We start from the raw sequence: 22527 nt of genomic DNA on the forward strand, positions 1-22527 counted from the left end.
GGGTATGTGAGGTGATTTATAAATATCGTGAAATTATATCATATGCGAGAGTCAGTGGTGAATGATCATGTTGTATGAATCTGCCAATATAACCACGATAACATTGTAATCCATTTGGTATAACATAGTATGATATAAAAACCTTTCTAAACGCATTGATCGTAAACAATGTTGGTTTACAAGAGTAATGGGCGCGAACACATTACCTCATGCAAGCGGGGCATACGTAGAAATGTTTTTGTATTCGCTTGCAGTTACTTGCTGGTTAGGATATACCTCACAAAATGGACAATTGGTTAAAAATATATATTGATGATGTTCATTATTCGTTACATGTGTAGTGTAATAGCGCCGGCTGCTGGACAGCAGCAGCAACTGTGTGGACAGATAGTACACACGCCGGTGAGTTTGTGCTGAGGTGTGTTGGCAAGGCGGAGGCACTGGGGCAAGGGTCATAGAGAACCCCATCTGGAAGCCCCTGGGACCTGCTTGTGGGTTCGAGAAGGGAGGCGTGGCCAGGGCGGAGTTAGGCCATGCTGGGAGGATAAAAGGAGCCGAGAGCGGGAGCTCGAGGTGGCCGGTTCTGGGATTGGATTCGTCTCATCGGCGCTGTCGTCCCGTCACCGTCGTCGCTGCCGTCTTCGCTCGATATTGTGCTGTGAAAAAGTAGTTGGCTGTCTCAGTCAGCGCCGTCAGTGTCAGACGGCTAGTGTTGTGTACAGGCTAGGCTGAGCGACCGTAGAGAGTGTGGATGAGACCATGAGGTTCTAAATAAAAATAATCACTGACACTACACATTTATTCCTCAGAACCGTGTAGGGCCAGGCATGGCGGTGGGGGCCGGGGGTGGTACACTGGGTTAAAACTAAATTCAACACGTGGGGTAGAATACAGTAATCCCTCGCCACTTCGCGGTTCAAGTTTCGCGGGCCTCAGTGCATCGCGGATTTTTCGAACTGATTTAAAGGCCTCATTATACCTGTGCAGTAACACCATCATCATCATCATTCATCATCACATTCATCGAACTGCACAGGTCTGTCATCGTCGTCATTGTCATCGTCATTGTCATCGTCATTGTCATCGTCGTCATTACTGGAGTCAAGTCTCAAGATACTACTGTCATTGGTGAGTGTAGAACACCATAATACGTATCGTATGAGAGAGAGTGAATGTATAATATTAAGGTTTTATAATTAAATAGATTTAAGTAAATATATATAAAGTATAAATATACATATTTTAAACAATCTGGTACCCACACACATATACGGAAATTCCTAGGGGGCCAATCCTACTTCGCGGATTTTCACCTATCGCAAGGGGTTCCAGTCCCCATTAACCGCGATAAACTAGGGATCACTGTAGTCGCCAAACAAGGTTGATGAGAGCCACTGCGTGTCTAACACGTCCCCCTCAGTGAGGACACGCCCCCTCAGTGAGGCCATGCCCCCCTCAGTGTGTGAATGTGGCTCTGACACGAGCCAGTGCCTCCCCAGCCATTGACCTCACCGCACGTCACTGCTGTGATGCAGACAATTGCAATGATATCACACAGACGCCACCCTCCCTGAACAGTTCGTTTGGGATCTTGGGATCTTATCTCTGCCCGGCGCTTTTCCTGGTCTCAGACTCTGTATCGCTCCTTGTACTTCCTCAACAGATTGGCACATCAGATAGCCACATACAGTCAACACGAGGGCTGAGGGTGAGATGGTCACACTCAGCAACATACAGACGTACAAAAAAAGACAAAAGATCCCATGTAAAACCTGTAACGGAACTGTTGGGGCAAGTGCTGTTAACGAGCACCTATGAAGACTGGCACGGCACACGAGGGGTGGGTGGCCAGCACCACGCCCGGCCGCCTTTGTCTCCCCCAGTGGCGATGTTTACACACCACACCAGGTACTCATTTGAGGCTGAGTCGCCCTAGAAAAAGCCCAGGACCGGTTCAGATAATCGTCACTCTTGTTGGCCGTGTGTGGGAATCGAACTCGGGTCGCTGGGTTCGTAGCGCAGAGCGCTAACATCTACACTACCGCTACCCATGCACACACATACAAGTCACATACATACACACGCATACACAGAGAAAGATGTAGGGCGAAAGATGGGCACGTTTACAATCTTTAACAGTACATTTTAATGTTCAGGGGGTTAACTGTAGCATTGATTACAGGATACAACACAACCATAAAAAAGTCCTTAAAGTATGTAATCCAGTGTATATGTGTAGGGGTGTTAAAGAGAGGGCCCGTTATGCATGGCAGCCTATGGAAAACAAACACGGTGGGCGGGGCTACGTAAGTGCACGAGGAGGTGCCCTCTACGACGTCCGAGCCAGACACCCTGGGGGGGGCTGGTTCGAACGTTATGATCCCCCGGGGCCCCACCCCTCAGGGAGGGGTTGGGTATAAAAGGGGATGTTTCAAAGGGCTCGGGAGTTATGTTTTAAGCTAAAGGAAGAATACTGAAGACGTCTTAGATAGAGCCCTGGACTCCCCTAGTTCGATGTCCTTTTCAGGGCCGGACAGGACTGAGCCAGCGGCGTGGTCCCGAAAGCCAGAGCCGGTGCTCTTGTAAGAGCTGGTCTGGAACTCCGGGTACCGGGCCCGACTTACCAGTGTCGGGCCAGATAGCCTCCCCTAGCCCATCAGTGGAGGACTCGGGGCTAGGACAGAGTTAGCTAGGGGTGTATCCCGAGTTATACGGGTGAGGGGGCCGATTCCCCCTCGAGTGTTATATGCCCACTGTCGTATTGTGAAATAAATATACGTGTGCCTCAACCTCGGTGTCAAGCGTCCTCACCGGTACTTCAACTGGAGTCAGAAGTAATACGAACATGGACACGCGGAAAACAGCTCGGGCCAAAGTACCGCAGGAGGAAGACACTGCCGAGATCGTCGAGCCCGAGACGGCTCCACAAGACATGGTGCAGCCGGGGCCTGACGCCTTCTTACCGGGGCATCGAAATGAAGAGGGGCCGCAGCCAGACGCGTTACGGCTGGCTCACGGGAGGCTGGCGGAGCTGCTGTATGCCGCTGCCGCCACGCTGGAGACCATCACGCGATTGGGGGCCGGTGATCCACCACGGGGCGAGGCGAGCCAACGACCAGGGCGCCTTCCCGCCATTTCGGAACAGTCGCAATTTGAATTTCCCGCCATCGACGCTACAGCTGTTCAGGGCGTGGCCAGCCTGAACATCCGCTCCGACATCGGCATCGCTGGAGCTGCAGCGTCATCACCGCCGGAGGGTGCGTCATCACAACCGCGACAGGCGATCCCATCGGCCCTTCGCACCGATGCACAGCCGAGTGGTGGTGACAACAACCTGCGGGAGTCTACAACAACCGCTGCGCTACATCAGAGACTGCCCCCGCTGAAGGAGTTCATCGGCGCGGAGGGAGACTGGGCCGGCTTTCGGCGACGTTTCCTCGCCCATCAGGAAATGGCAAAATGGTCGGATGAGGAGGCTCTCTGCGCGCTGCCGGCGCTCCTCGACGGCGACGCGCTCGCCGCCCTCACATCGGCGCCGAGGGAGAAGCGGTCTACGCTTCCGATGGCGCTACAGCTGCTGGGCGGGGTCTATGGACCATCGGCTGAATGCCGACAGCAATTTTACGATCGCAGGCGGGGTGAAAAGGAGTCGCCCCTAGCATACCGGACGAGCCTCCTGGCGATGGCTAAGTCGGCTTTCCCTCGTATGGACGACGACGGCGTGGACGCAATGGTCACGGAGAAAATCCTCCTCCTGGCAGACGACCTTGACATCGCGGTCGTCGCACAGGAGGACGCGGAGATGACATCGCTCCAGGCGGCGCGGCTCCTCCACGCCAACCTCCTGTCACTGCGGCGGAAAGCCAGCAGGGCATCGGCGGGGCGTGCAGTGGCTGCAGCCACCATTCCGACGGAGGAGCTCTACGCCGTCGACCACCAACCGCAACAGGCGACAGGAGCACGGTCGGGCCGGGACGGGCCGGGCCGTTTCAACCGTCCGTCTCCTCCGACGGCGCTCCCGCGGTGTTTCAACTGCGGCGTCCGGGGCCACGTCGCCTCGGGGTGCCACGCTCCTCGACAGCGCGGGACGACACCTCAACGGGACGACGGGCCTCATCACAAGCTCCACCATCATAACCCGGCGAGTCGCGGCACCCCACATGTTTGGCCCACGCACACGCCCGTCACGCACTCAAACACCGCAACGAGAGGGGGGCCGATATCGCGCACCATCGCACCATCACGCACCACTCCGGGTACTCATATCGAACCCGGCCAGTGGTCCGTGCTGGCCGATCGTGTGGTAGCCGCATCGTCGGGGTCGTCGGCCGTTGTGGGGCACATCGACGGGGTTGAAGTGCGCATCCTGGTCGATACGGGAGCATCGGCGACCATTATTTCGGAGTTAATTTACAATATTCTCCCTGTCCGGAGCCGTCCTTTGATGCCTGTTAACGTACCATTCTATGCGGCTAACGGGGGCTCACTTGGCATCATCGGACAAATTCGTGCCCAAATTTGTATTGGGGAAATTAAATTGTCTGGGCCGATTTTTGTTTCCTCCTCGCTGGCGGTTCCGTGCCTGCTGGGGACGGACTTCCTGGCCAAAATGCCGATTAGGATATTAATCGACCAGGGATGTATTGAGCTCCCGTCGGGCAGACGCATGGCGTTTCTGCCATCGCCAGTTACGACTCGGACGGCGTTCGCGACGGTGCCGGCATTCGTAGAGAGAACGGTGCGCGTCCCTCCGGGGGCGCAAATGTTGATTCCTTTGAAACTTCGGCGGCCCTTCGCTAAGGGTATTGGGGCCCAAGGGGTTCTGCTGGGGCCGTCTAGGGCCGGGGTTAGTGGACCTCATTTACTTCCGGCCTAGACCATAGTAAGAGGGGACGGTGAACCCTTCATCGCGGTCCTCAATGTGGGCTCGCAGACGGTGGTGGTCCCACAGGGGACCGTGCTTGCTCACGCAACGCCGGTGCCATGTGAGGAACCCGTCGCAAATCACGTCAGCGTTGTCCCTGCGCCGCGACCGCATTCGGACAGCGATGAAGGGTGGCTCGAGGCGCTATGTGCGGGATCGACGGACCTGTCAGATTCAGAGCGTCAACAACTTAAAACACTACTGCGGGAATTTTCCGACGTTTTTAGTCGGAATAAATACGATTTGGGTTGTACTCACCTGCTGCGTCACCATATTGACACGGGTGACAGCGCGCCAATTCGCCAAAATCCGTTTCGGTTGAGTCCCGCCGAAAAGGACCATGTCAAATCGGCTGTTGATGACATGTTGGCCGCCGACATCATTTCTCCTTCCACCAGCCCTTGGGGAGCGCCGATCGTCCTGGTTAAAAAGCAGGACGGTTCGTTGCGGTTTTGCGTTGATTTCCGGCGCCTTAACAAAATTTCGGTTGCCGACGCATACCCGCTCCCTCGGATGGATGAATCGCTGGACGCCTTGGCGGGAGCGCGATTCTTTTCCACACTGGATTTATTTTCGGGATTCTGGCAGCCTCCTCTGGACGATGATTCAAAGCCTAAAACTGCTTTCCGTACACCGCACGGCCTGTTCCAATTCAACCGGTTGCCGATGGGCTTACACACACGCCGGCAACTTTCCAGCGTTTGATGGAATTGGTTTTGGCTGGATTGCAATGGGAGTCGTGCCTCATTTATTTGGATGACGTTATCGTCTTTGGTAAAACTTTTGACGAACATCTCCAGAGGTTGCGGGCGGTTTTCCTAAAGATGCGGGCTGCTAATTTGAAATTCAAGCCCCAAAAATGCCATTTGTTGCGCGATTCGGTGCGTTATTTGGGGCACATCGTGGGACGCTCAGGTATTGCTACCGATCCCGCCAAAACGCAGTGTGTCAGCTCCTGGCCGACTCCCACCTCGGTGGGAGAGGTCAGGAGTTTCATTGGCTTCGCGTCGTATTACCGACGGTTCGTCGCTGATTTTGCGACAATTGCCAAACCCCTGCACGCTTTAACATCTAAAGGGGTTCGGTTCCACTGGGGTCAAGAGGAGGAGGCTGCTTTCTGCTCCCTTCGGGACGTCCTGGTAAAAGCCCCTGCCTTGGTTTACCCCAATTTTTTTAAGCCCTTTTTGCTCGACACCGATGCGAGCAACACGGGTATTGGGGGTGTGCTTTCCCAGGTGGTTGATGGCATGGAACAGGTGGTCGCATACGGTAGTCGGGTGTTGTCTCCTGCGGAGCAAAGATATTGTGTCACCCGTAGGGAACTGTTGGCAATTGTCTATTTCATCCAACAGTATCGCCCATATCTGTACGGTCGGCATTTCACCGTCCGCACAGATCATGCGGCACTACAGTATGCCCTGCGAGTTCAACAACCATCGGGACAGTTGTCTCGATGGTTGGAGATTCTCCAGGACTTTGATTTTGAAACCACCTACCGTAAGGGCGTTCGCCATACGAATGCGGACGCTCTGTCGCGCATGCCAACCACCTCCGCATGTGCATGCCTCCTGGGGTCGGGACGTTGCAGGCCTTCAGGGGACGCATCGGTTCCGGTCTTGGCAGCCACCGACGACGACGAAACATTAATTACTAATTCGATCGAACAACAGGGAAGAGATTCCCTGTTGGGGTTGCCCGTCACTGAATGGGGGCGCCTCCAGATGGAGGATACCTCCCTCCTCGGGTGGCGTCGTCGCGTCGGGGGTGCTGGGCGGGTGAAGGGTGGTTCTGATGCATGGGAAATGGTGCAAGGTCTGCTGATGCATTGGGACGGGAAATCCCAGCGACATCGGCTGGTGGTCCCTTCTGGGTTGCGAGGCAAGGTGGTGTGGGCCGCGCATGAGCGCCTATTACACCTGGGGACCCAAAAGACTCTTGCCCTGCTACAACTTGATTTTTTTTGGCCTGGCATGACGTGGGATGTTGGGGATTTATTGGGATCATGCCCTCGGTGTGCGCAACGGAAACCGCCGGCGCGGGAGTCTAACCCACCCTTGCAATCGATCAAAGTGTCCAGAATAAATGAGCTTGTCGCGCTGGACATTTTGGGCCCATTTCCCGCCACCCCCAGGGGCAATAGATATTTGTTGACTGGTGTGGAGTATTTTACACGCTGGCCTATGGCCTGGCCCCTTGCAAACCAGTCGGCAGCAGCCATCGTGGAGGCCTTTGTTCAGGGATACGTCCTGGACAAAGGTGCTCCGGAGCGGCTGCTAACCGACCAGGGCAGAAATTTTTCCGGTAAATTACTCAAACAAGTCTGTGAGCTCCTAGGCACGAAGAAAATTCGTACCTCCCCGTATCACCCGCAAACTGACGGGATGGTCGAGCGCCTGCATCGCACCATTACGTCAATGATGTCACAGCAGGTCTCGGACTCGCAGACCGACTGGGACCTGCATATTCAAGGGGTCTTGGCGGCATACCGGATGGCACCCCATGCAGCTACGGGATTTTCCCCCTTTTACCTCATGTACGGTCGCGAACCCGACCCGCCTGTTCGCGCCCAGCTGCAGATCCCCGAGCCGCAAGGGAAAACTAAATTGGCTGACCACGTCAAATTTAATCTGGCCAAATTAACAGAGGCGCGGGATGCTGCAATGCTAAACTCGGACCTCCGTCAAAAGGCGAATGAGCGCCTCAGGCTGGGTCGGGCGCACATGATACAGTGGAAGCCGGGGGACAAGGCATGGCTGCACTGTCCCCAAGTGCCACTGGCAACCTCCTCTAAGCTGGTGCGGCCGTGGCGGGGCCCTGTGGAGGTGGTCGAAGTTTTGCGACCACAGTGCGTGCGCATTAAATGGGGGAAGCGGCGATGGTTCGTGCACCCCTCTAGATTAAAACCCTTCGTTGCGGTACACAAACCCACTTCACACATGCGTGGCCAAACGTGTGGGGGGTCGACCGACTCACTGGGTCCGTCTCCGTCGTTCTCACCTAATGCCTTGCCGGCCGTGCCACCTCCAGGTGCATCAGGACTGACGGGCTCACGCCCGACCACCCCTCCTGGGGATACCGACGGTCGCGCGGCGTCGGATGAGGACTCACTCCGGGACGGACAATTGCCACCTGACGGTCCGCCACCCGGAGTTACCCCGTGTGAGGGGCCCGCTGCAAGGACGCGCGCAAAAATGCGCAGACTGTTATGAGGCCGGAAGATGTGTACATAGGTTGGGTTCATTGTGTGTTGTGTGGGTGGTGTGTTCCCTGCCCATTGAAATGTACATACGTTGGGTTCACCTGGTGTTGTGTGTATGGTGGGTTCCCTGCAAATTGTATATAGGTTGTTTTTTTACGGAATTCGTATTTATTCAAGGGGGGGTGTGTCGGGTTGTTTTCTCTTCTTGCTGTTGCATTTTGTTGTGTTCTTGTTGCTGTTCAAAAATAGTGAGGCACACGCGCGGTCAAGGAGTAAATGCACTTTTATTGTCATTTTTGTATGTTGGCAGCCGGGACGGCTGCAAGCTATGCGGGGGGGGGGGGGGGGGGGGGTGATGTAGGGGTGTTAAAGAGAGGGCCCGTTATGCATGGCAGCCTATGGAAAACAAACACAGTGGGCGGGGCTACGTAGGTGCACGAGGAGGTGCCCTCTACGACGTCCGAGCCAGACACCCTGGGGGGGGGCTGGTTCGAACGTTATGATCCCCCGGGGCCCCACCCCTCAGGGAGGGGTTGGGTATAAAAGGGGATGTTTCAAAGGGCTCGGGAGTTATGTTTTAAGCTAAAGGAAGAAGACTGAAGACGTCTTAGATAGAGCCCTGGACTCCCCTAGTTCGATGTCCTTTTCAGGGCCGGACAGGACTGAGCCAGCGGCGTGGCCTCGAAAGCCAGAGCCGGTGCTCTTGTAAGAGCTGGTCTGGAACTCCGGGTACCGGGCCCGACTTACCAGTGTCGGGCCAGATAGCCTCCCCTAGCCCATCAGTGGAGGACTCGGGGCTAGGACAGAGTTAGCTAGGGGTGTATCCCGAGTTATACGGGTGAGGGGGCCGATACCCCCTCGAGTGTTATATGCCCACTGTCGTATTGTGAAATAAATATACGTGTGCCTCAACCTCGGTGTCAAGCGTCCTCACCGGTACTTCATATGTATAATCCTGCAATGTAAGCTACATGGCAGGTCTTTATTTTTATAATTTTGAGAAAATATGCAAATTAGAACCGGTTCAAACCGTTTTCCGCAACGGTTGTCCACATCCGAACCTTTAAAACTAATTTCGAGTCGTTTAAACCAGTGAATGGTTAAAAATTTTATTTCGGTGCACCCGAACCGCAGCCGAAAACCCATCGGATCAACGCGCCGGTTATCAAAAAATACCTCCAAATACTGCCGCTGCCTGGAACTCCTTCCCGTTAGTTCGTCGACGGAAAACGTCGGCGTGGCGATGAGGTTTTAAAAACCCTATATTAATTTGAATTCGCTAATTTCTCCATGGGGCGTTCGCCCTCTTGTTCCGACGGTGAGCGACTCAAAGAGGCGCGGAGAGGAACCGCGGACGAGCAGGGAGGGAGAGGCCACGCGGTGAGCCGGTGCCAAGAAATTGCCCAAGCCGTGTGGTCCTCTACATGTTAAGGTGTTCATCGGCCAATTAACCCTTTCATTGTTCCGATACGTCTGCAAGTTGCAGGGTGTGTTGGGGGGGGCCGTCCCCGTTTGCCCCCGAGTCTCGGAACGCGCGAGAAGCTCAGCGTTTAAAGAGACGTAGAAGTGAGGCGCCATTGTTTTTAAAAAGCATCAACTAAATGCTAAACTATTTTTTATTTCATACCAGGTAAGGTTCACCGAGCAATATAGCTCTATTTTCAGACGCGACGTGGCCACAAATGATAGTTCAATAAAGTGGCCTATCATGTGGAAATTTACAGCAGCTAAATACTCTAAACGCATGTTGATTCTAAATGTGGAGGGAAAAACCGGAAGACCCTGGAAAAAATCCATGCGACCTCGGGGAGAACATGCAATCTCCAAATATCACAGCAGGCGGCAGGGTCGGGATTGAACCCACGATCTCCTGTATACCAGGCGAGGTGGTTAACATCTCACCACCGTGGAATCCAATCTACTCACCGCAGAGAACCGTAGTGACATGACCACCGCACTACAATAGTTGGCACCAAATTGGTGCCACACGCCCTCCCGCATGGCCTTGTGGGAGTCTCGGTACCGATAAGTTATTTTAGTTTTTCTTCTGTTTTAGTTTTGACGACATACACGTACGTCATCAGAACAGGAAGGGGTTTACGAGTTCTTGGGTGTGGAAGGAGATCGGAGAACTCGGAGAACACTCACGCGTGCGAAGGGGAAACATCTCTATTCCTCATACAGACGTAAGAGGCAGGGTCCACACACGTTACATTGTACCACCTTCTCGCGAGCCAGGGTCCTCTGGTTTTTCCCTCCATATTTAGAAACATGCCTTGAGATGATTTAGATTATTTTGATGCTATAAATGTCCAAATGCATGGCCACTTTGTTGAGCTATAATTTGTGGCCAGGTCGCTTATGAAAAATAAGTTAATACCTCAGTGGTAGGATGGGGATGGTTTAGTTTTATTACATGCTTTTTTTTAACTCACTCTCTGTTGTTGTTGTCGTATCCTCAAATCTTGTAACTCAATTTTAACCCACTTCCCAATGTGGCATCGACTGCAAACTTGGTATACTTATGTCATACTGATGACAATACTATATTCTATCATTAAAAATAAATATTTTTAATCATTTTTTTTTATGTTTCGGCTTGGGTCTAATTGTCTACGGTCAACTCAAGTTGCCTGTAAATCACCACAGCCCCTTACGTTATGGCAAGCCTCGGGGCCACTTCCAGGAGTCGTGGAGTTCTGCCATTACGTACGGTACATTTAATTAAAGCGTGTTTAAAAAAAGTACTTTTAAATATTACTTATTTGTATGTGTTTGGGTGATTTGTTTATCTGTCTTGTACTCCTATCATGTTTTTGTACTGTTTGTTGTTCTAACGTTCTTACTCCGTGCCCCTACTGGGCATCTGTGAACAAGAGCTTTATAGCTCATCGGATTCCTCCAGAATAAATATACTGATTCTGTATGGATCCTACTCAATGTGCACAGGGGGGAGTTTCACAGCATTTGGGAGATTCACCAACCCTCGCCTCCAGTACTGAATTACAAGCGTACATGCCACCACTTTGATGTTTATCACGCAGTAGTAGTAGGAGGCTTTCCCGACCAATATTATTCATAATAAAGGTTGTTTTTGTTTGGATTAGACTACGTAATTCTATTCTGGCAAATCGCCTGACGAGGCTGGTTGTTGTAATCGCCGGTGAAACCTCACGATACTCGAATTGTAAATGTTGTGGGTTTACTCTCCAACACACAACCGGTTAGTGCTGAAGCAGTAACGAACTGGCAAGTTTTGCTTACGCGACAAACCTCACCGATTGGCTGTGGTCGGGTGGTGGCGGGTTTAACAACATTTCTATTTACGTGATCCTTTCGTGAACTTTATTCAACCACAATCAACGTCAACTTGTTCGATAAAAAAAACATGTTGAAATTCCAAGATGAACAAACAACGGAAAGGGGGGGGGGGGGGTACAAAAAACTGCCGACAATAAAACTGATTTGAAAATCGATGATAAAAAAAAAACTTTCGCCGCTGCGTTACACCCAAAAAAAAAGGCAAACTACATGGACGTCGAGGGCTTTCCTCACTCGCCGATGTGCATGCTAAAGAAATGCTTCTTCAGAGCATCGATCTGTAAAAACCCCTTTCCGCAATCCTGGCACATGTACTGCTCCTCGCCGGCGTGCACCTTCGAGTGCTTCTTCAAGTGGGAGGGGATTGCAAAGGCCCTCCCGCAATCTTTGCACACGTGTGGCTTCTCGCCGGTGTGCGTGAGCACGTGCTTCTTCAAGTTGCATGGGAGTGAAAATCCCCGCCCGCACTCGTGGCACACGTGTGGCTTCTCGCCCGTGTGCGTTATCGAGTGCTTCTTGAGATCGGAGCGCTGCGAAAAGCCGCTGCCGCACTCCTTGCACACGTGCGGCTTCTCGCCCGTGTGCGTCAGCGAGTGCATCTTCAGGTGCGAGCTCTGCGAGAAGCCCTTGCCGCAGTCCCGGCACGCGTACGGCCTCTCGCCGGTGTGCGTCCGCGAGTGCGTCTCCAGGTGGAAGCGGTGCGAGAAGCGCTTGCCGCACTGACGGCACTCGTGCGGCCTCTCGCCGGTGTGCGTCCGCGAGTGCGTCTCCAGGTGGAAGCGGTGCGAGAAGCGCTTGCCGCACTGCGGGCACTCGTGCGGCCTCTCGCCCGTGTGCGTCCGCGAGTGCGCCTCCAGATTGGAACGCCGCGAGAAGCCCTTGCCGCACTCCCGGCACACGTGCGGCGCCTCGCCCGTGTGCATTATCGAGTGCTTCTTCAGGTCGGAGGGCTCTGCGAACCCCTTCCCGCACTCGGCGCAGGTGTGCGGCTTCTCGCCGGTGTGCGTCCTGAGGTGCCGGTTTAACCCGTACTGATGCGAGAAGCCCTTGCCGCACTCCAGACACGCGTGCTTTCTCTCGTCGTTGGCGCCCGTCGCGTCACGACCTCCCGACAACTTGTCGTCCGGGTTGGGCGCCTTCCTGGGGGGCGTCGTTTGCAGGCATCTCTCCTCTCCGGCGCTTGTCGCCATCCTGCTCCTCCTCCTACGCCGAATATTGACGCACCACGTGGCGCTGTCGAGCATCTTGCCGCACTTGGCGCAGGCTCGCTGGGTCCGGCAGGAGGCGCGATCCACCTCGCCCACGCTCGTCTGTAGGCACGCGCCAAAGTCCTTCGCGCACTCCTCGCACAGGAGTTCCACTTCCTCGTCTGCGGGAAACGTTTTCGAAAGAAGAAAAACAAACGAACGCGGACGCATTGGTTGGGAGGAATAGAATGTAAATAAAACAGTGAGGGCCTCAGCTGCACGACTCCCCACATGTTTCAAAACGCCCCTGCCGTGATGCCACTAGTGGAGTGCAATTGCAGTGCTTATGAAGATTACTTACAAGTGTTTTATGTCATTAATAAATGCTGGCTAAACTAAAAAATTCAACTAAATCAAATGTTTTCCCCAGGTAAGGCCCCACTGAGCCACGTAGCTCTTTTTCAGAAGCAACCTGGCTATCACATTATGAAAGCCCACCGAAGTGGCTTATCCCGTGGAAATGTATAGCAGCCAAATGCTCTGAATGCGGGATGTTGATTCTAAATGTGGAGGAAAAAACTGGAGGACCCGGAGAAAAATCCACACGACCACAGGGAGAACATGCAATTTTAATATATATAGCAGGCATCAGGGTCGGGATTTAACCCCAAAACCTCCTGTATACCAGGCGAGGGAGTTAACATCTCGCCACTGGTAGTCAGGTAAACAGCCTAGCTCCATGTATAGAATACATTAGCTATTTGGTTTGGTTATACTTAGATGGGAGAGAAGCATTACTACCTCAAAGTGTCTTAATCTAATCGCCCCTCCACGGCTCAACACAACCTCCTGGACTCTTTCGCTTTAGCATGACTGGGATATGACTCGTGGTAGAACAAACAAGAAATTATTTTATCGTCTCTGGAATGCTCTCAGAGGTACTCACCTTGACCATTGTCCTCCTCGAGCAACTCCACCTCGATGAACTGTTTCACATCTTCTGCCCACATCTCCACCTTGATCAGCTTTTGCTCCGGAGTGGATACACATCCACGGGAATCCCCCAGCCCCTGCGGGCTCTCGCTGGCTTCTTCAGCTTTAACAACATTGAAAAAAAAATCACCTCCCATTAGCGCGGTTGGCTACGTACAGTGTGAAAAAAGTTAAACATACAAACATATACAGACTCACACAGAGACCCATAGACTCACACAGAGCCCTATAGACTCACACAGAGACCCGTACACTCACACAGACTCATAGACTCACACAGAGACCCATCGTTTGTTGTCCTTCCCCCGCAACTCCAATTAGCATGGTTAACTACGTATGGTGCGTAAGAAGTTCAACATACCTTCAGTCTGTTCTCCTATAATGCGGTACAGTAGTCCCTCGGTTAATGTTTTTAAAACGTTACACGAAAACTATTGTTAACCGAAATAACTGTTTATCGAATTCACGTATTAGTTGAAAAATAAGTAAAAAGGCTGCAAAAGAGCTGTTTCCACTGCCAAAAAAAAAATACAAACAAAGCCCGTCGAGGTCTAAATGCTCATAAACGGGCATCGCTGATTGGCCGAGGGCGTGGCTCAGCCTCAGTTAACGAGTGCTCGGATTGGCCGAAATTGGCGCTCGCGTGGATATAACCTATCTACGTGACTTTACCAAAAGATCCAAAAATATAAACACGGTACCGTTAGTCAACATTTTAACGTTAGTCAAAACCAGGGGGCCTTTGGGAGGCGAAACGTTAACCGAAAAACCGTAAACCGATTACGTCACTGTTAACCGAGGGACTACTGTAGTTACGTTCCTGAAGAACACCGCGTTATGGAAAAATGGCATTCTAATAATTATTATAGGGGGTAAAGCAGCAGTCCGCGATAACACGTGAGATGCGTAATGCAGACTGAACAAAGACTGAGGCACCATGGGTAGCGTCTAGAAGCATCCAGCAGCATCCCAGTGCCTTATGTGACAATGATGCTACGCTGAGGCAGCTGTACAACCTCTTATTCCTACTCGCATAATAATAGGGTTTTTCCCCTTTTTTCTGGCAACAAAAACTGAAACCTTTTTACAAAGAATCATGTCTGCATTAACCACAATACTTGTGGTCAAAATGCAAACAAAAAACACACTGATAATTAATGCATTGTCCTTGAAACGGATTGGTCCACACCAGAGACGGCTATCTTTTGAGCCTCGTCTCAATTGGTGCTAGACCAGAGGACGCCAAAAGGCATACAGCTCAAAGACAATGCACTATCAAAGTAATAAGGGCTCGGAGTAAGCATCTACATCATTATATTATCAGTGTGATTTTTGTTTGCATTTTGACCACAAGTATTGTGGTTAATGCACACATGATTCCTTGTAAAGAGGTTTAAGTTTTGTTGCCAGAAAAAGGGGAAAACCCCTATTATTATATTTTGGTACTGGCAAAGGAGGTCTAATGATACATTAATCGCGTTATACCTAATTCGCGTTGTCAAAACAACACGCGGCGTTACAGAAGAACGGAATGTACATGCACAATTTATAAAACGCACCGTGGTCTTTGATAGATGGGAGATCTATCGCTTTACACAACAAGGCAATCGCACATGTCAGACAGGCACGTTTTGCCCACAAATATTATAATTCTCATTGTTGCCAAAGTTGGAACGCTCATTCTTGTGCTTTAAAATCCAACCGAAGCAGCGGCAGATATTAATTTGAAACAGTGGGTGTGAAAGGCGCTCGATAAAGATGATAATTATTGTATAATCTCATGTGCTGGCTTGGATAGATCTTGTTTTGTTACCACAGTAGACTCTCGATTATCCGCGCTAATGATGGGGAGGATGGCCGCGGACAATAAAAAATCGCAGATAATCCAAAAATATACATTTTCCGCGGATCTCTATGCAAAAAAAACACTAATATTGGAATATATTATGTTTAAGCTAAGCAAATTGAGTTCGTCATTGCATAGTTTCGTTAATTAAAACTCACAAAATAAATGATCGGATAAATCACTCAAAATGAAGCACAACTGAAGATTTCGATTTGTTACTCTTTCGATTTAGAACGAACGCTCACGATCAACCGAACGATGATGCGTGTGCTCAGCGATAGTAACACTCTCCTGGTCCTGCCCAGTAGAAGATTCCGGCCCACTAAGTCGATAGCAGCGCCACGCCAATCAAAATACAACTCGGCCCACTGTTGTAAAGATATGGTAAATCCTGCACTGTAGGGTAGATCACGTGTATTTAGGATTCACCAGAGCACATATTTGTTCGGTTTAAGCACGTAACTTCATTGGAAGGACGTTATCAACCAGTTTAAGTCATAACTGGTTGTGATGTTCCCTTCCTGCCACCTTCCGATAAGAATTTTATTTATTTATTTTCCCCATGGCTTCGGCTCTCCGATTTCACATTAACAGGTTGAATTTCTTGCGCCAACGTGGCCACCTATGGACGCCGACCTTTACGTCGCGATGGCTCTGCGATCTTACATTAACATACTAATCTCTCACATTAACATAGCCACTCGCGCACTCGTCGCAGATGCCGCTCTCCGATCTTTCATTAACATGCTAATTTCTCACATTAACATCACTAGCCCCGCTCACTTCATTTATGACCCTAGGACTACACCTATTAAACAGTCTGCATTTAGCAGCTTTCCTCCTCTTTCCTCCTGATGACGATCGCTTGTATTGTGATCGAAACGTCGTAGTTTTTTTAAAATTTTGTTTCAACCATTTACGTGACTTTACCAAAAAGACCCAAAGAATACGGTAGTCTCTTGAATATCTATGAGTGGTTTATCCGATTTGCGGATTAACCGAGCACCTGAGATTTTGATGTAAATGAATAGCTCATGGTTTTTCCCTTCAGCCCAAATTTATACACGGACATTCGACTTACGAACTTTCAGAGATATGAACAAACTTGTCTCTATGTCCAGTTGCCTGTTCGGACCGAGAGTCGTAAGTTCAACCGCCACGAAATAGATGGCGGTAGTGGCATCTACGTCTGCCCAACATCAAGAACCAGTGGCATCTTCATCTACAGGAGATTATACAACTTTTGAAGCCATTCCTCGTATTTAGTGTACACGCAGTAAAACGTGTTTGGAATCAACAGGAGTAAAGTTGGACTTACGAACAAATCGGCTTCTGAACAGACCTCTAGAGGATGGTGGTGGGAATCAGGCTTTAGATAGGAATCCGTGTGGGTGGCTTTCCTGTAGACAGAATGTCCCACGAGCCATCAGGTCTCTTCTCGATCAAAAAATCCAGGAATGATACTTGCCATCATTTTCTACTTCTATGGTGAATTTGATGGATGGGTGTATGGAATTGATGTGGTTGAAAAATTGGTCCAGTACTGTATGGCCATGTGACCAGATGATGAACGTGTCTTCTACGTATCTTTTACACAAGGAAGGACGTAGGGTGGATGTCTGGATGGCATCTGTTTCAAATTTCTCCATGAAAACATTCGCTACTACTGGCGACAAGGGAGAACCCATAGGGGTACCTTCATTTTGTTTGTAGAATGTACCATTCCAGGTGAAGTATTGGTAAGGCGGTGCCAGGCACAGGTACCTTGGTGAACAGAGACTACATTGACGATGGGGCTCATTTTACATTATACCCGTTTACATTGACATGCCAATCTCTCACTTTAACGCAGCTGCTGTGCTTGCGTGCGGCGATGGGACTCCTTTCCATCTCTGACCCCTCCTACTTACCCTTGGGTGACACCCACCTCAAACCTATATATAATTTCTTGTTGCAGCAGCCATTTCTTGTTCAGCAGTTCTACTGTTGTATCTTTCCACCTGATGACAATTGCTCGTGTTGTGATCGAAGCGTCGTGATTTATTATTGATGTACTGTGTTAAATCGAACCTGGATCTTGTGTTTGTTCTTGATTTTGGAAATATTTTTGGTGACCCCTGCTATGTATGGCAAGGTGATGATTTTGATTGGGTCCTCAGATGGTTCTTTCCCAACAGTTGGGGTGATAGCCTACGGATTGTGTAGTCTGAATATCCATTCATCTTGAGAGCTTGGTGTACGTGTTCCAATTCACTGGCTAGGTGGTGATGGTCGGAGATGCGTCGAGTTCTATAGTGTAGAGTTTTGATGAGGGAATTCTTCTGGGATGGTGTTGGGAATCAAGTTTTAGGTAGGCATCCGTATGGGTGGCTTTCCTGTAGAAAGAGTGTCCCATTGAGCCATCTGGTCTATTTTCGATTAAAACATCCAAGAATGGTAGCTTGCCATCCTTTTCAACTTCCATGGTGAATTTGATGGCTGGATGTATGGAATTGATGGAGTTGAGAAATTGGTTCAGAGCTGGTCGGCCATGTTGCGAATATAATCGGTTCGTTCTACTGTAGTTTATTTGTTTGTTTGGCCTTCGTCTTACTTTGAACTATAGTTTTTTTTTTCAAAGTTGCTGTAGAAATGCGTTGATGATGTGTAACATCGTATAGGTGTGGGGATGGGAAAAAAAAGCTGAAAGTGATTTGATTTTCTGGGAGGCCCAACTGAAAGTTATTCGCAATTTGCACAAAGTGGGGCAGCCCGTCCTATCAACAGGGGCTTAACGTGACAATCACATGACACTCACCTGACCGTCCAGAGTCATTCACCACTCACCTGACACTCATCAGTCCAACTCACCCAATACCTCACCACTCATCAGATTATACAATACAGTGGGAAGCCCGTTTTGTGATTCATTTTGATGTCAATTTGTCCTGCAATGACAATTCAATTGCGAATATAATCGGTCCGTTCTATAAGTACTCTCACCGGCATCGGCACGTATCGCCGTGAAGTCACGACACGGCCCAGGTTTTGGACGTTCTTCATATTCTTGCTTGACGAGCGGTAATTCAAGGTGTGAAGCCATCTGAGGAACACAAAGGGACATTTAACCGTCTAAACAGACTGCTGTGCACTTTTAAATCGTCTAGATCGAAAACTCATTTATTTAAAACTGCTTCATGTTGTGCATTTAGTTTGTTGTCCTTCCTACTCCCCCCGCACACCTCGGATTGGCGCGGGTTGGCTACTAACGGTGCGAAAGAAGTTCAACCACACACAGAGAGACAAGGTGGCCTGTGGCTTAAAAAAGCTCACAACGGCTGAGCTGGAAACTGCTGAGATTGGCGCAGGTTAGCTACGTACGGTGCGAAAGAAGTTCGACGTACACATACGCAAGCAAGCCAACAATTGGACACGAGCACACACAAACATTATCATGGCCGGCATCACGAAATCTCTACGAGGCACAACACAGCACACCTGTCAACCCCTTATCAGTGCCCTACCTTATTACAGAACAATTCAGACCTTAGTGGTCACCCCGTGCCCTTATAAATCTCAACGTTCATCCTACAAAGTCCCACCACAAGGGAGAAACAGAAATAGCCAAAACAAATATTTTGCCCGTATTGAAATGGCTGTACGCCGCATAGACCTGAAAACTCAAATTTCCCTGTACAAGAATACGGGGCGAACCGTGTGGGTTGACACGGTGTGATACAGGCAAGCTCTGTGCACAAGGTGCCAGTGAACATTATTAGCGAATAGACACACGCGCACCATTCAAGAGACAGCGATCATCACAACTGTTTGACGTTAAAAACGGGCAAAAAGCAGTTCTGAAGATGATTTATCAATCGATTGATTATTCCGACGTAACGGCGTCTCCGCCGTAATAAACACAGCCGAGTGTGATGATGTAGGCTGATTCGCATATTTAGAACTGTATTTATGTTTGCTTGTGTTGATAATTATTGTGCGACGGAGTATGCTGATTTCGGAAGTTGGGTGAGTCAATGGATAGCGCAACTCTCTACAAATCCTCGTTCCGTCTCATTCCGTGTCGTCTCTCTGCGTCTCTCTGTGTCCCATTGTCTATCTGTCTACATGTGCATGCAGTATCCCTGTTTCTGCCGCTATCCATCTTCGTCTCGGTGGCTCCGTGTATCTCTCCAAATCCCCGTTTTGTCTCACTCCGTGTCTCTCTGTGTCTCACTCCGTGTCTCTCTGCATACAGTGGTATCTCTATGTGTGTGTCCCTGTGTTTGTGTCGCTGTGTATATTTGTCTCGGTGGCTCCGTGTCTCTGCGTATCCGTGTCTAAGTCGGTGTGTCTCTCTGCATGTGTCGCCACGTCGTGTCTCTCTCCGCCTCTCTGCGTGTGCCCGTGTCTGTTTCTCTGTCTGTGTCTCTCCGTCTGTCTCTCTCTATGTGTACGTGTCTATGCCTGTGTGTACGTGTCTCTGTGTGTACGTGTCTATGCCTCCGTCCGTGTCTCTGTGTGTGTACGTGTGGTTGTGTACGTATCTGTGTGTGTACGTGTCACTGTGTGTACGTGTCTCTGTATTTGTCTCTGTGTGTACGTGTCACTGTGTGTGTCTTATTTATCCGCCTCTCTTACCGTGTCCTCCTGATTTCTTGTTTGATTCTTTCTCACGGACCCGTCTGGGATAGGAGGGAAGGGCCAGGGAGGCCCCAAATTCGACGCCCAAATTAATCGGCGTGTCTCTCTCCCCGTGTCTCTCTCTCCCCGTGTGTCCCTCTCCCCGTGTCTCTTTGTCCCTCTCCCCGTGTCTCTCTTTCCCCGTGTCTCTCTGTCTCTCTCTCGTGTGTCCCTCTCCCCGTGTCTCTTTGTCCCTCTCCCCGTGTCTCTCTCCCCGTGTCTCTCTCTCCCCGTGTCTCTCTGTCTCTCTCTCTCTCTCGTGTGTCCCTCTCCCCGTGTCTCTTTGTCCCTCTCCCCGTGTCTCTCTCCCCGTGTCTCTCTCTCCCCGTGTCTCTCTGTCTCTCTCTCGTGTGTCCCTCTCCCCGTGTCTCTTTGTCCCTCTCCCCGTGTCTCTCTCCCCGTGTCTCTCTCTCCCCGTGTCTCTCTGTCTCTCTCTCTCTCTCGTGTGTCTCTCTCCCCGTGTCTCTTTGTCCCTCTCCCCGTGTCCCTCTCCCCGTGTCTCTCGCCTGCAGTGACCTCTCCTCCTGGAGCCCGGCAAGCGACAAGATGCAGCGACGGCGGCGAGCGGCAAGATGCAGCGACAAGACGCGGCTGGGTCGGCGACGAGCGGCTGAAGGTCGACACGAGAGAGGCGCGGGGTCGTGGACGCGCCTCGTTGAGACCTTTTGGGAAACAAATCCGATCGTTCACGACAATTGTGAAGAGCAGTAGGAGGTGGAAGGGGGGTGGTGCGTCGCTAAACCTGGTTTATCCGGGATGTTTCTGTTGCGCGTCGTCGCTTTAAGATGTTCTCTGTTCATATTTTTCGATTTAAAGCTTTCGTGACTGCAGGGATTCATGTTCTTGGTTCTTTCGGTAAAGTCACGTAGAAGGGAAATAATAAAATAATAAAAACGAAACAATACCATTTTCACGACGTTTCGACTGCGACACAAGCAATCGTCATCAGGTGTGAAAACCACAGCAAGAAAATTTGCTGTGGTTTTCAAGAAATTTTGCTGTGGTTTTCAAGAAAATTTGCTCTGGGTTTCACACCTGATGATGATTGCTTGTGTTGCAATCGAAACGTCGTGAGAATTTTATTGTTTTATTTTTATTATTTCCCTTTTACGTGACTTAACCGAAAGAACCAAGAATATGTTCATATTTTGTTTGTTGCGGTTGTACCTGAGTCAAGATCCGCATGGCTCACAGGGCTCTACCTAATACGTGAACTTGAAACAGCCGACACGGTCGATTTCGGAACGGTGGCCTACATGGGACCCTGTTGCTTTTTTTGGGGGGGGGGGGGCAGTATCAAAGCATGACAAAAAAAACAAAGAGTATACTTTACGTGTTAAATTTTAGGTGGTGTTAAAATGTTAAAACACCAAATAGCCACACCGGGCACTTGTGGTGAACATGCAACCAGAGACAGCTTTCTTTATGGCCTAGTCCCACCACCGGTGTTAGATCGGAGAACACCAAAAGACGAACAGTGCAAGGACAATGCACTGTCAGGGAATCCGTAGCTCGCGTGAGCGGCTACAACATGGGATACCTTTTTGGCAGTATCAAAGCAGAGAAAAACATCAGAATCTGCTTTACCCTCTCTGGCAATAAAACAGGAGGTGTTAAGCCGTTCACACACCAAATAGAAACCTTTTGCAAGGAGTCAAGGTACCTCATTGACCACACACAGTACTTATTGTGAACATGCAAACAAACGTGCTCTGGTAATATATGGGCATTGCCTTTGAAACTGATTGGTCTACACCAGAGACAGCTTTCTTTATGACCAAGTCTCACCACGAGTGTTAGACCGGAGAATCCTAAAAGGCGAACAGCACGTGGACATACTCTTTGGTTCTTTCGGTAAAGTCACGTAGGTATAGAATAAAATAAATCACGACGTTTCGGGCACAACACAAGCGTCCATCATCAGGTGGGAAAGCATGGTCTGCTGCTGAGGCTGACTGTTTTAAAACAGATGACGGACGCTTGTGTTACGCCCGAAACGTCGTGATTTATCTTATTTTATACCGACGTGACTTTACCGAAAGAACAAAAGAGTATGGATTCCTGCAGTCACGAAAGCTTCAAATCAAGTACAAGGACAATCTTGACTTAAAGCTTTCGTGACTACAGGAATCCATACTCTTTGGTTCTTTCGGTAAAATCACGTAGGTAGAAGAATAATTGATCACGACGTTTCGATCGCAACACTAATCGTCATCAGGTAAAAAGATACAGCAGTAGAACTGCTGAACAAGAAAGGGCTGCTGCAACAATAGATTATAAGCAATCATCAAGTGGGAAAACCACAGCAAGAAAACATTTGCTGAAGTGGGAGAGAGAGCTGCCGTGACTTTACCGAAAGAGCCAAAGAGTATAGTACAAGGACAATGCACTATCAGGG

At 50.1% G+C, this 22527-nt stretch overlaps 1 protein-coding gene across 1 annotated transcript; it reads right to left on the bottom strand.

Moving 5' to 3' along the window:
- Window positions 1-8549: 8549 nt before the first annotated feature.
- On the bottom strand, window positions 8550-20306 carry LOC133358606 (zinc finger protein 771-like). Its single transcript, XM_061576989.1, has 4 exons — window positions 20088-20306; window positions 18453-18552; window positions 13578-13727; window positions 8550-12813 (listed from the first exon to the last, which is right to left on the bottom strand). Exons 2-4 carry the CDS (start codon window positions 18550-18552, stop codon window positions 11675-11677), a joined length of 1389 nt encoding a protein of 462 aa, XP_061432973.1. The 5' UTR covers window positions 20088-20306; the 3' UTR covers window positions 8550-11674.
- Window positions 20307-22527: the final 2221 nt, after the last annotated feature.

Source organism: Lethenteron reissneri, chromosome 62 (genome assembly GCF_015708825.2).
Source record: "Lethenteron reissneri isolate LAM-NWPU_2019-01 chromosome 62, ASM1570882v1, whole genome shotgun sequence".
NCBI classification, from domain to species: domain Eukaryota; kingdom Metazoa; phylum Chordata; class Hyperoartia; order Petromyzontiformes; family Petromyzontidae; genus Lethenteron; species Lethenteron reissneri.

Excerpts from the sequence above, each read along its gene's own strand:
- LOC133358606 (XM_061576989.1), bottom strand. The coding sequence starts at position 18,552 with ATGGCTTCACACCTTGAATTACCGCTCGTCAAGCAAGAATATGAAGAA. Across the intron at positions 13,728-18,452 it reads GGCGATACGTGCCGATGCCG|CTGAAGAAGCCAGCGAGAGC; the intron begins GTGAGAGTACTT and ends ATGTTGTTAAAG. Across the intron at positions 12,814-13,577 it reads CGAGGAGGACAATGGTCAAG|ACGAGGAAGTGGAACTCCTG; the intron begins GTGAGTACCTCT and ends CGTTTCCCGCAG.